General features: G+C 40.4%; 1 protein-coding gene across 3 annotated transcripts in view; it reads left to right on the top strand.

The window, feature by feature from the left end:
- LOC122403851 (potassium voltage-gated channel protein Shab) overlaps positions 1 to 13,484 on the top strand; it is a 44,621-nt gene that overhangs the window by 17,461 nt on the left and 13,676 nt on the right. For 2 of the 3 annotated variants that reach the window (XM_043407628.1, XM_043407619.1), the window contains exons 5-6: positions 703 to 1,001; positions 11,109 to 11,192. In XM_043407628.1, coding sequence (XP_043263563.1) covers positions 703 to 1,001; positions 11,109 to 11,192 — 383 coding nt within the window. The remainder of the gene's footprint in view (positions 1 to 702; positions 1,002 to 11,108; positions 11,193 to 13,484) is intronic. The other variant, XM_043407639.1, reaches the window with a different exon arrangement.

Below are 13,484 nucleotides of genomic sequence, written 5' to 3'. Positions count from 1 at the left end.
AATATGCATTGGATAATTTCAGTCTCGTGATTCTGAGGATAATTGCCATTGAATAATAGTACCGGATGTGTGCAGTATTTGCGTGCAGGGTATTTTTAAAATGGACCATTTTGCATTCCTCGTTTCGATTTGAAATATAATACTTGTTACACCATTTATTGTGACTTTCAAAGTCCATCTCTCTTTCATAAGACTCCACAGAATTTATATCTACCATGTATGCACGAATTTAACGAAGCCTCTAACAACAAATTAAAATTTTTCCCAGGGAAATTTTAAATTTGTAACAGTTGAAATATCTTCGCGAGTCACTGTACGTAATCGTTACCAATTATAACATACCCTGCACGTAATATGCGAGTCGTGACCAGAGTAATCGCTGAATCGCTGATTAGCTGTTATAATTTGCCTCTTGGTCCCGCTGCAATCCCTGTCCGCCTAGCGACCAGCCTACCACGCCGGACCAGACCGAGGCACTTACTCCTATTATTCGTATTTTGTTTGTCAACCTGTCACCAATATATATATATATATATATATATATATATATACTGCTCATGGAAAGATCGCTGCATGTCTATTTGGAACACCATCGTTCGAGGCGTGTGCGCAACTACGGGCGAACGAATCGCAATCCTTGCGTCAAGGTTGATAAGTCGACGATATTATAAAAGACAGAACGGACGCGGGACCTGTTTCCAGGTCACAATATGTCCGGCGTGGATGGTAACAGCACCGAGGGAGAGTCCGCGTGCGGACGTGGTCCCGCCCAGACCGGGCCAGGCTGTTATCGTAACTATGAGCATTACAGTCTCTCACGACATCGTCGAAGCGCCTCGTCCTGCTTCCCAAATTTGCCTAACGACCTACCGAACACCCCGGATAGTCCGAACCGCCGTCTGTTGGACTTCGCGCAGAGCGTACCTGGAACGCAAAACGACGATTACTTTCACGATGACGTACCGGCCCAGCACGTGAACCAAGGCAATACCACACCTAGCGTAAGTCCCTGTCGTGAGATCCGAACCATCGGTTATGTATGATTTCTCGATGTATTCGTTTCTGTCTGTACGCGCCTGGAGAACTAGGTATGCGCGGGCATCTGATGATCCTTTGACCCAGTCCTGTCCAAAGTTGCTCCTGGGAGCGAGAAAGCAGCTTTTTCTATTCCACGTTGTATTTGTTGAACAGTAGTACACGTACGCTATATATACGTATCGATGTAGCGTTACACATGTGGGCTTTTTTACGCGAGCCGCGTGTTGGGGCTCCTCCCGTGGACAGGACTGCTTTAACCAGATTGGGTTCGATTCTTCTCGAATTTAGTGAAAAGGTGTTTGCATCCTTTCCGTCATTTTTTTTTCTTTTTTATCATATACTTTTATCTTCGACCAAAAATTTAACGGTACTTCGATGAACTGAAAATCGGTATTAACGTGACGACGAGAACGATCCAACGAAAACTTTTATTCTTTCTGCACCGTTTCGACCCTGCAAAGCTTAGAATTTCTTGCTTAAAACAGTGTTTGCATATTGAAAGAAAAAAGTTGGAAAATCAGAGCTTCCTGTGCTCGACGAGGGTTAAAAAGTGTAATCGAAACGTTAGAGAAATAACGAAGCGTTCGTCGGATCGTTCTTGCCATCGGTTAATATTAGTTTTTCTCCCCGTTCGCATTCATTAATCATTTTATGGCGAAAACGTAACGACGGTGATTTTTATCATCTTTTCGGAACAGTTTGCGACTACTAATTTCGCATTACCGTAGTACGTACGATTACAGTAATTTGTCTCCAGTTAGGGGAACATGATCACCTCGACTTGCGTGTCAAAGTGTTTGGCATAAGCGCGTAGGAATCACTGTGCCATTGACCGCGCGACGGAACTGTTAGAATCTACTGAAACGTCTGACCCGCAGACGTCTAACCTACTTGCAACGACTCGCATGAAACGTTATTACAGGGAGAAATAAAGAACGGTATAGTATTAAGGGGAATGCGGTGCTGGGTGTAAGTATAACGTGAACGAACGTTGACTATAACGTCTGGTATAATACGAGTCTCGCGAAAGGTCTTATTTTCTCGGAAGAATATAAAGTAACAATTCTTGGTTACCAGTGTAACGATTAAATTGCTATTTATTACATACTTCAACATTTCATTTACAGTTTTTACGTGAAATAAATCTATACTGTTATACAGTATAAATGTATGTAATACAAATGTAATTGTAATCTATCAAGAGTCGATCACCCTCATGGGGAGTGGTGTGTAGTGATTTTATGTCGCGTGCAAGTAGGTTTAGAATGTTCGAGTCGTTCCACGTGAAACATAAATATGAGAGTCCTTATCGAGCTCTTAATTTGGAACGAATTTCTGTAACCGTGCGTAGACCGTCGCCCAAAAGTTTTAGGACAACTGCTATATTTCGTCAAAGAAATTCGAGCCCATCTGTACAGACGGAATCGTTCGTAAATTTCTGTATAGTATACGCACGTGGCTATTAGAGGCACGACTATCAGAGCACCATAGCGGTTACATTGGATGCAAACTAGTAGTAGAGTCTGATTTTGGTCAGACTCGCGAACAATCCGTAGGTATAACTGTCTCACGCGCGAAATGTACAGAGTGTCCCGACAACGGTGGTACATCCAAGATAGGAGTGATTCTACGTGAAAAGATAAATCGAAAATAAAGAATAGAACTTTTTCATTGGAGGCTTTGTCGTTGAGAAAATCCACGTTGAATATTCAACGAGTACACGCGCGATTGAATACGATTTGCCTGACGCGTCTGACCATTAATCATTGTTTCTACTTTCACGGAGGGCCAATTCCACTGCACGCGTGCTCCGTGAATATTCAAAGTTCATTTTCTCGACAACGGAGCCTCCAATGAAAAACTTTTGTTCTTCATTTTCGATTTGTTTTTTTATTCACCGATGCTGGGGACACTCTGTACAAGCAGGCATCTTCGTATAACTTGAACAAAATATACCAACGTTCCTCATAAGATGTGTTTTTTACGTAAAGCGCTTTGTAAGATTGACGCACAGTTTGTTGAGTAATAAAAATCTAACAATTCACGATCTATTTACCAGAGCAAAGATCCATCGTGTATTTAGTCACTTGTTCGTAATTTGTTTCGAGCATACTGAATGTTTATTCTGTCTCGGTATTTTTTCATTTATTTAGCAAAACCGATGCTTTTATCTTTGATGTAACATCTATACGAAGGAACGTGCATCCAATGATATCGTTCTTGTTTGGAATCTGTGTGAACGTGTTTATGTCGAATAGCCTCGGTACAAGTTTCATTTCACACACGACGTGCTGTGAGAACGAACTTGTAATGATAATTGAAATCATGCAGAATGACACGATGTACCCAAGCACGCCTAGTATGAACAGTCTTTCATTTATTTATTTTTTTTTTATATATACATATTATATATAGAAAGAAAGCACGTCGAGTATACCTCGTGATTTTGTCGAACGAATTTTACTATATCAAATATTAAATTTTTTAATTTCATTTCAACGTTGACGAAAGGAGTAATAAATTATCCGGTGATAGGTTTGAGCAATCACAGCGGCTCAAGTTAAAGCTGTTCGACGTTATCGATCAGATAGCAAAGTATGATTTAACGGAAGCATTTGTAAATGATATTTACTGCTGGACCGAGACGATTTGCTCGACGTGCAGCTTCTTATCTATGTGTGCCTGCTTGTTTTTATCGGGATACCAATAATCGATCGAATGGTATCCCGCGGTGTTGTGTGCAACTTTCTTTCGTGGCGGCGAAATTGTTGCCAGCACCCGAAACGTCGATCTGGCACGAAACGCGACCGAGTAAATATTTCTCAGGATCCGTTCCCCGATTCTGTCGGATAACTTTCTTCCTGCAAACTTTTTTGCCATCGGTTTCGCTGCGAAAATATTTGCTCGTCGCGACGCTGAAAGCATATATGCGAAAATATACGGAGCCGGGTCAACCATTGTATCCGACAAAATCATTTTTTTCACGCGTCTCTTCGCTAAAATTAAAAATTAAATTTTTTATTCGGAAACACCTTGCTCCGTATACTCGACGCATACAGTTTAACAGAGGTGGTGATTTTCTAGTGCAACATACTATTCTTCTTGGTACAAGTGCGTCTGTACCTACCAGTGCTGTCATAACTATTGCAAACGATAACGTGTTACAGTCTACTTAACTCACGCTGACGTAGAAAGTTAATGTTAGCTCGTTTGGATTCGATTAAAGACACGTTTTACGTCACTGTTGCGCAAGTTTCTCGTTTAAGTCTGCAAACTGCCTCGAGCTTGCGTCTCGCGAATCGTGTTAGGCTTGTTTTTCAATAAATTTTTCGGTAAAAATTGCAGCACTATCAGGTACAGATGCGTCCGAATAAAGGTTTGCGCAACATTTCGACTTGGAACGTTCCACACGGTCGCGTCACTTTATTTGCAAATATATTTTAACGATCGATTTACCGGTCTACACGATCCTGGGTACACGATTTATTTTAGCTCGCGAGTGAACCGACGATCTGCGGAGCCCGAAAGAACGACATTAATTTTCTTCAACGTTTGCTTCCTCCTTTACTCGCCCACGCTATTCGAATATTCTATATCCCCCCTAAACAATCGCATTATACCTTTAATTCGTCGAGTTCGTTTCGAACAAAATCACAATTATTATTCGGTATACAATATTGCCTCCTAATAGATTGCAAACATACATTGCTCGTGTAAACTATGCATTACAATTTTCTAGTTTATACAAATGTTCAAGTCTCGATGAATCAAAGATATCAGAGTCATTGTAAACACTGATCCTCTCATCGTAACATGATTGTTTAGACATCCATGACTCATTTCCCCCCTCTAGCCCTGTTAACGAGGAAAGAAGTTGATGCTTCGCTAGAAATCGAAGAGGCCTAAAGAGTAAAGAATTGTAAATTCGACCGTTCACGGCCATTTTCCTTTCCTAAATTTAATTATCGTTAACGTCACGCGATGGTCAGCATAGAATCGATAATCGGTGGTGGAAGTAGGATACAAGTATAAATAAATGAGAGGATTGAGAACGTCGATGGGATTAAAAGACAGTGAAGACATCGAGTAGATCGGAGGACCAAAATTTCGTGTCGTCCAAATGCTTTTTCGTCGCGAAACGCGCCGGGCTTAACGATTCGTCGACAGATTAACATAATTTTCACGACTGACAGTGTTTCTTTCGCACATTACTGCGGTCCTGGAATGCTCGCTTGTGATCAATGAATGTTCATTATTTTTTTTTTTCGTTTGTCATCGGTGGTACACGATTCACGGAAATGCAAAGTACGTGATATAGTACGTAATACGCATATTGCACTAAAATGATTCGAAGCGTCAGACCACTGTAATTTTTTGTGCCACTCTGCACACGTACACGCGCTGGAAATATAGACAAGTAGTGGTCGTTATGTTTCGTTCAATATTATTTATTCGTATCACACAGTGTTCGATGTTTGTTAATTTTTCTAACCACGTACAAATTGATTTGTCAATCATTCGTCGTTGGTTGCCGTCCAGATCTCGTTCGTGTTTCAGGAATATTTATTTAAATTTTCTTCTTCCTTGGTTTCTCGCACACACGATCAATACCCGTAACTTTGCGCACTCAGTGTTTTGTGGTTTTTTGTAAGAAGTTGCTGTCCAGATATTAACGCATAATTGATATCTATCAAATATTTTTAACGTAAATTCTGGTATGAAAATTTCAGCAACAGTTCCATTGCGTTAATTACGTTACTGGACGCAATTGAACGATAGGATTGTGATTTTAACCCTTTTCGTACGGTCGCCGTTAAGAAATCTTTCGCGAGGCCAATTTACGTCCAATTTGATTAATTTCTGCAACGTTGCATACGGTATTAGTGACCCTTCCACGGTGAAAAAGGCCGGAAATATTATTTACAGTCGCAGCTTCTACGCTTCTGGAAAATTCATTTTCCAGTACGTCGCGTTCGTTAAATTCATTGGACTAAATTAGCAACGCGTGCCTCGCAATCCTATTACGTTTCATGCAGTTGGCTGCAATAATATCGTCCGTTTGTTTTCATTTTACGGGACGCAGAGAACGAAAATTTGAAATCAGGCGAAACGCGACGAGGAGGCAGCTCCGATTCGACTGTAAAATCGTGAAAAATTATTGCAGGCAGCAGCGAGTTCTTTGCTCGAGAATACCCAACCCCCCCAAAATAAATACGTTCTTCAGTATTCATTCTTTCACATTTGGCGGTAATTTTCTGACGGATTTCATGTCGGTGTGTTACAGGCAATGTCCGACAGCGCGCATTGAACCACCATCGTTGAACAAAGCCGCCGAAACATTCGTCACACACACACGAATTAACCTGCTACTGTCGGACCTTGCCGAATCTCGTTCTCTTTCGCTGTTTCGGTAGAAAATAAAAAGATAACAAAGCGAGAAAGAGGATCGAAATTTGACGAGACTCCACGATAAACGTCCTCGATCGGTTCGATCCCCTCGATACCGGGGAGGGTTTTAACGTTTCCCCCGGAAGTGATGCTCGAGAGTGGTGCATGCCAAACGCTCGTTTCGCACGCGAAACGAGTACTCGCGAACGCGGGGGGAAATCTTCCCGTTAAAATGTCGCGCGTTCGATAAAGAGGTTTGCCGACCTTTCCTGGCAACGTCCGACATGATAGAATCCGCCATTCCAAGTTTTCGTAGTGATGGACGGCCACGAGAAAGGCAACGACAAAACGAGAACGACGATGTGCGTAGGACGAGAAAGAGAATACGTGGTGGACGATAATCCGGGGTGTGTGAACCGCGGGGGTACATCGACGTCGGACCTTGCCGTCCTCGATCCGAGAAATCGATTCGACTATCGAGAGACACCGATTTATTATATCGCCCGTAACTTCTCGTAACGCTCGTCTATTTCGTTCACTGTTATTCATTTCTCTCTAATTTCCATCGTGCCATGTCGCTTCGATGTTTTTTACTTTCCTCTGTCATCTGTGCCTATTTCTGTTCGAGACGCGTTCTTCGTTCCGACACTTGCGGCTGGAAGACGCGTTGTCTCGCAGTACGCCGCCATCTTTCTCAACCCTTTCACTCATTTCAAATTCAACGATAAAAATGATCGTACAAGATACAAACTAATAATTTTATTAACATTGCAACATTAAATATCTTCGATATCGTTCGTAAACAAACTGTATAGTTTCTCTGGAAATTAGAATTTGAATAAAAAAATATGCAAACTTGACAGTTATCTTAAATCGAGGGAATAATAATTATTAAATTTTGAATCGAGGAACCGCGAGCGAAAGGGTTGAGTTGATCAGGAAGTTTGTTGACTTGTTGGCAGCAGTAATTTTGATCATGCTGCGCATTCGACGGTGCATTCGAAACGCGAGCTGTAGCCAGAGGCGTACCCGTGCTCTGGATTAGTTGCTTCGTTGCTCGATCGCTTCTTAATCACGTACGACTAATTTGTATGATTGTAGACCGTACATTTTACTCGGCTAGAGCAAACAAACAAAAAGAAAAAAAAAAAAAGAAAAGAAAATGAAACGAGAACACCCGAGAGCGTCTCGCTTTCGTGCACGTTATGCATTCGTTTTTTCCACTGTCACGATCTGCTGAGCTCGATTATCATCCCATTGAGTGACGACGAATTGAACGGTAGTGCATACATGATATTGTCGATGAAGAACCTTTCTTTTAGCATTTTATAAATCGCACCGATAATTGCATCACACCTTAGTGTCGATTAGTTTAAAGACTCACTCATTCTCGTTTTAGACCCGACTCTCGATGCGAAGTTATAGATGTCTTAGTAACTGTGCACGTCGATCAATTGCAAATTAGGGCTGGGACTTGTCTTCTTTGGCGGTTCGAATGTGTGTCGAACAAAAGTTTTTATGTTTGCAATATTTTTCGAGAAACGAGGACGATCGTAATTTTTTTTTAGTGGAATACCGCATTAATTCAACCATGTATTATGCAATGTTCTTCAAGCTCGTATAAAGTAAAGAAAAAGAAACAATTAAACTTGTATTTACTATATAGGATTTATTTGTAAGGTTACGTAGTATCATCAATGTGACTTCCTCGTACGAGAATGCATTTTTTAGCACTATACATTTTTGATGGCTTTTGCGAATACTATTAGTAACAGAAATATCCTGACAGTCAATAATAACAAAAAACCAGTCACATTGAACGATCGTGCAATAAGGTATATCGATAAGTGTTATATTAATAAATACAGTAATATTAGTGAACTATATTAGTAAATAGAGTCCTTGAAAACCACTGTATTTCATATGGTTGAATGTGTCCTGACACACACTTTCATATCACATAAACGAACGCGTCGCCTTCGTTTCTCGAAAAATACTGTAAATACAAAAAATTGCACTTTGTTACGGTGGTTATGAAAAATCGGTAAAACTGATTTCTTTTCAAATTTTTCTGTACAAGTAACCATTTACGTGGACTAACAACTAAATTTCTTTCTTATTTGAATGATAATAGTAAACTGTTTGAATAGTCCCGGCTCTACAACAGATATCTCGCTCGAGGAACGCTGTTTCCGAGTTCCTAAATATCTCAACGAGGCTAACACGTAATATCTATCAGTTTCTCGCGATACATTAGACGATCCTTAAAGAGAAAACGCATAATCTTTCCGCGACATTCTTCATAGGCTAATTAGTACTAATTATTATTGTATATATCGCTCGGAACGTGTCTGGAGATGTTGAGAAATAATACGCAGAAAGTTATATTGCTGCTCAATTTATTACACGACGGACGATTTGAGAAACACGATTTACATTTATAACATACTCGGTGATCGATTAACGTTAGTAATTCTCGTATACAATAATACAATAATGTTCGATAGATAGTCACGATTTAACGGTGATTAAATTGTTTCGAAACCACTGCCTGTACATGTACATATATTGTATTACGTATTAATAATATCCGGCTGTAAGGATCGAATAATCAAACGTAGAGTATCGGTGGATCATTTTGGCAGTTTTTGTCGTTCACGTGTCTGGCATGATCCTTCGGCTCGTGTTTAATTGTAATACGACGCCGGTCAAACGTCCATTCTAATATTAGGAAATAAAAAAGAAAATTCTACTTGTAATCGAATAAAATCAATTTTGAATCCGATCAAAGGGTTTATGATTCGACGGATTATATATCTGCTTAATTCGACGAAACCTCGAAGTTGGTCCGTCGACGAGCATACGAGTTAGACCGACTTCGAGGGCGAGATTATACGAGATGAAATCTTTCGATTATTTAAACGATAAGAGTGGGGGACGTCTTATAATTGCTGTTCGACGGAATGAAATATCCGTACTCTCGACGGTTACGACTTCGAGGATTCTTTGGACGCTTTTTTTTCTACTTCACGGTAGATAGCTGATCGTCGATACTAATGGGTTTTCGTTTGTTTTCTTTTTAGACGCTGAATGAATTTTATTAATTTTCATATTAGCCCTTTCAGCCTTTTCTCCGAAGCGATTGATAAATGTTAACGTAGGAACGTTTTAACGAACGATTCCAATCTCCATGAGCAATTTTTAGCGGGTCTGAAAGGGTTACTCGTGGAGACATATACAGGACAGCAGGTTCGTGTTACGGTTCGCTTTGAAAACTATGTGCGTTCATTACACCTTCGACCTAAGTAACGAAAAGCAATTGTGACGTCCGTCCACACACGACAATAGTTTATTTCTTTTCCACTACGATGCGTTTCACTGTCACTCGGTTTACATACCTCGATAAACACTTTCTATCACACGTCACGTATCGTTCAATAGACGCAAATTTATAAGTAGTGGTATCGACGATTACAAACGAACGTTTCTAACTGCACGTTGTCAAAGTTGAAGCAGAGTTTATACCGTGCAACGGAGTGTCCCATCTTTTAATAGCCAAACTTTGTCAATACCTATAAGTTTTAATGACAAATCTTATACAAACCTTGACAGAGTTTAACAACATAATCTGATTCATTCTTGGCGGCCATGACAGCTTATACTTCCTCACAGGAATATTTCTAAAGCTTTAAAACCTACGTTTACAGAATACATTAACAAAGTTTGGTTATTAACATTTGGTACGTAGCATCGTATAGTATAAACCTGGCTTAGATATTTTCCTTTTCCTTGGTTCCAATTATGTCACGACGAGTCTTAGAAGATACATTAGAAACTACCATCGCACGCTTAGAGTAAGAAAATCACGAATACCACGATTTATGAACGAATCTACACATTACACGTTTCCTTTTCTTCAACAAATTAACACATTTACCTTTTCACCCTTAGATACGAGAAGTTTCTCTCTCTGGCTCCACGTGATCATACGTTGCCTCGTTTAAGCCTTTGAAGCACCGTGATCAAAGGTAGTCGTTTTCTGCGCAAAATTACACAAGGTCGGGGGAGAAAGTCTTTGCGGGAATTCGAGTGTTATTTATTCGAACGCGGTTGGAATTAATTTCGTAGCCTTTCCGTACCAACGAATGTTAAAAGGTCGAACAAACTTAAATGAATTTCCGTAAGGCTTCGAAACCGCGTCGCGACAAATTGTTCATTGCGAAAACTTTTATTCGAGATGCGGTTTTTATCGGTTTTGGAGAAACGATAATCACGTATTATACGAAAGATATTTATTTTTTTTTTTCTTGAATGCGTGCTTCAAAGGATTAATTACATGTTCGCTCGCTCGCGAAGCGCTCGAATTATTTCGCATCGGAGCGCCCATTATAAATCATCACTCTTTACGGTAACGCAAGTTCTTGTCGGAGTGAAAGAGCCCTAGTTCGTAAAGTTCCGCTCGCGTACTATTAATATACATTCGACGCGAAACTACCGTACGCAACGCGGAAGTTCATTTACCGGGCGTTACGGGGTTTGCATTCGCGGCGGGAAAAGGAGAGAATTACGGAAAAAGAATGAAAACGTCGATCGCGAAAGAACGAAATGATCCGATCGCTTCCGACCGATGAGCCGTGTGTTAACGTAAAGTAAAATAGGAAATTGTGTGTGTGACATTGTAGGATGAAGAGAAAAAAGACAGCAGAAAATTCGAGAAAAATGATGAAATACCTAGCGAATTCGAGTGTTGCTTTTGTACTACGAAGGTATTTACGATCACTAACGTTCTTCCTTAGGCGGCACTACATACACCAATGGGCTGTTCGAGAGAATTGGTATCCGAGGGGACCAACTTCATCTTTGATTTTCATGTACACCTTAGTTTCTCATTCGATTACTATTTCTTTTTTTTTTATTGTATTTTTTACTTTACGATCCAAATGCTTCGACCAACGGTCCGATCGAGATCGCGATCTCTCGTTTCGTACCCTGAGCTTAAACGTTTGTCTGTCCGCCATTGTTTTCGTACTAAGGCCGATGCACGGTTTTCATATATATAGTCCACTGGGTGTATGCACTGCCTCCCACCTCCCCCCGTTCACCTTCAACAGAGCACAACTTTTCCATTGACACGATACCAGTTCATTCAAAGCTTTAGACGCAACGTAGCTCGTCCACTAATTTCATTTGCGTGTAAACTCGCAGTTTTGTAGGTCAAGGCGCAGGCATCGTTGTTCACGGCAATCGCGTTAGAAGCGAAATACGATGCTTTTAGCTTTGCCCGCGCCACCCTTTCACTTAATCCTAAGTAGAGTACTATAGTTTCCCGCCACGAGAAAGTCTATCCAGTTCGGTGGCACGTTAAGTAAAGGGTAACGTTAGCAATCTCGCAGATTTACTATGTCGCGGACGAATCTCGATGAGATCTCTAACGACCGTTCTCGATCTCCTTTATTCGCGTTACTTATTAAACAGAGTGGTTTTCTTCCATCTTTTCGGGAAGCTCCTCGTTCGATTAGCTCGAGCATGCACTGTGGAACTTATTCTTTATTTACGACTCCATTGAATGTCAAACTTCGTTGTTATAATTTATTTTACTTCGAGTTATAATTGGCTATTTACGTGGCTCTTAATTTGTATCTTTCTGATCACCCCTAAAAACTATCATCGATGAGTATGGCTTCCATCGTTAATCTCTGGTTTACTAAACGTGTGGTTTTACCGATCTTTAACCCTTTGCACTCCGAATTATATTTAAATTTTGTTACCAGCAGCTCCCAAACGCCTTTAAGTGTTTTATTTGAAATTTATCTGTTAAAATATCTGTTTTATTTACACTGTTGTTGCATTTTCTAACTTTCAAGTGTACGATATCTCTTTGGTTTGGACTTGAAAAAATGTCGAGTGGGACTTGGCTCCTGAGATAAAAATTGATGTCGAATCACACTCGACATAGGGGTGCAAAGGGTTAACGTAACATTCATTTTGTTCCATTATATAAATTCCACAGTGTCTGCTCGAAACACACGAATTTCTCCACGGTTCCATGACATTCGGTTAATTTCGCTCGAGTTATTAATAGAATCAAGGGCGAGACATTTGAAACAGTCTCCGATTCGATCGTTAATTACCAACCCCTTGGTCGAGTCGATTAGGAGTTTATCGATCACGTTGCAAACTGGATACACTTATCGTTGGGTATGTTACAAGTACTAGGTACCTGCGAATTAACTTTCGTTTACTATAAAACCTCTTTTTTTTTTTCGAACCCAAAACAGCACAAACGAAAGTTCCACATTAAAAACGTTCCATTATTATAGTCGAAGATGTTTCCACCGATCGATCGTACGTAACATTTAAGAATGCCTGCGGTCGGTATTTTTCCTAATAACTTTATTAACTGCATATCACTTTCGCGTGGCTAGCATAACTGTGCTAACCAATAAAAAATAGCTAATCAATAAAATTTCGACGCTAACGCGAAATTTTGCATCGGTCGTCGTCGGTATAAGCGATTCTTTTTTTTTATTTTACCTTAAAATTTATTCGCAAATGCCTACTACGTATTTTTCTACGAATCGATATCTCTGACGGATAATTTCCTGCTTTCAATTTTAAAACGAACGGCAAGTTCGCACGCTAGATTCGTGCATGAACTGCCCCACTCGACCCGATCGTTTCGAGCGGTCGCGGAACGCGATTACTCGTGTTAGAGCAATTCGTTTGCGAGTCAAGAACGATTAAGACGGCTGTCTCGATGCGTGAAACGGCTGTTTCGAGCGGTTCCGCGGCCAAGAAAATTCATTGCAACGATGCATTTCACGTACAACGTCGTTTTACAGAAAATTGTTCATCCTATAGATAAGTATTGTTCCGTTTCTAAGATGCGTGACTGTTCAGCGATTGATCGTTGTGCATTTTTAAACAAACAGTAGTATGGTACAAGACGCTTGGGATCGCCTGAAGAAAATTAGTCTTTTCTCCCGAAAGCAGAAAATTATTTCGAACGTAATACTTGTATTCGCACGACGACTGGATGCCCTCGGAGAACGGCGTGG

This window comes from Colletes gigas, unplaced genomic scaffold, assembly GCF_013123115.1.
Source record: "Colletes gigas isolate AHSC1104 unplaced genomic scaffold, ASM1312311v1 Colletes_gigas_Sc00002, whole genome shotgun sequence".
Classification (NCBI taxonomy): domain Eukaryota; kingdom Metazoa; phylum Arthropoda; class Insecta; order Hymenoptera; family Colletidae; genus Colletes; species Colletes gigas.
The sequence above is the reverse complement of the archived record's forward strand: the minus strand, read 5'-3'. Positions and strand labels throughout refer to the sequence as shown.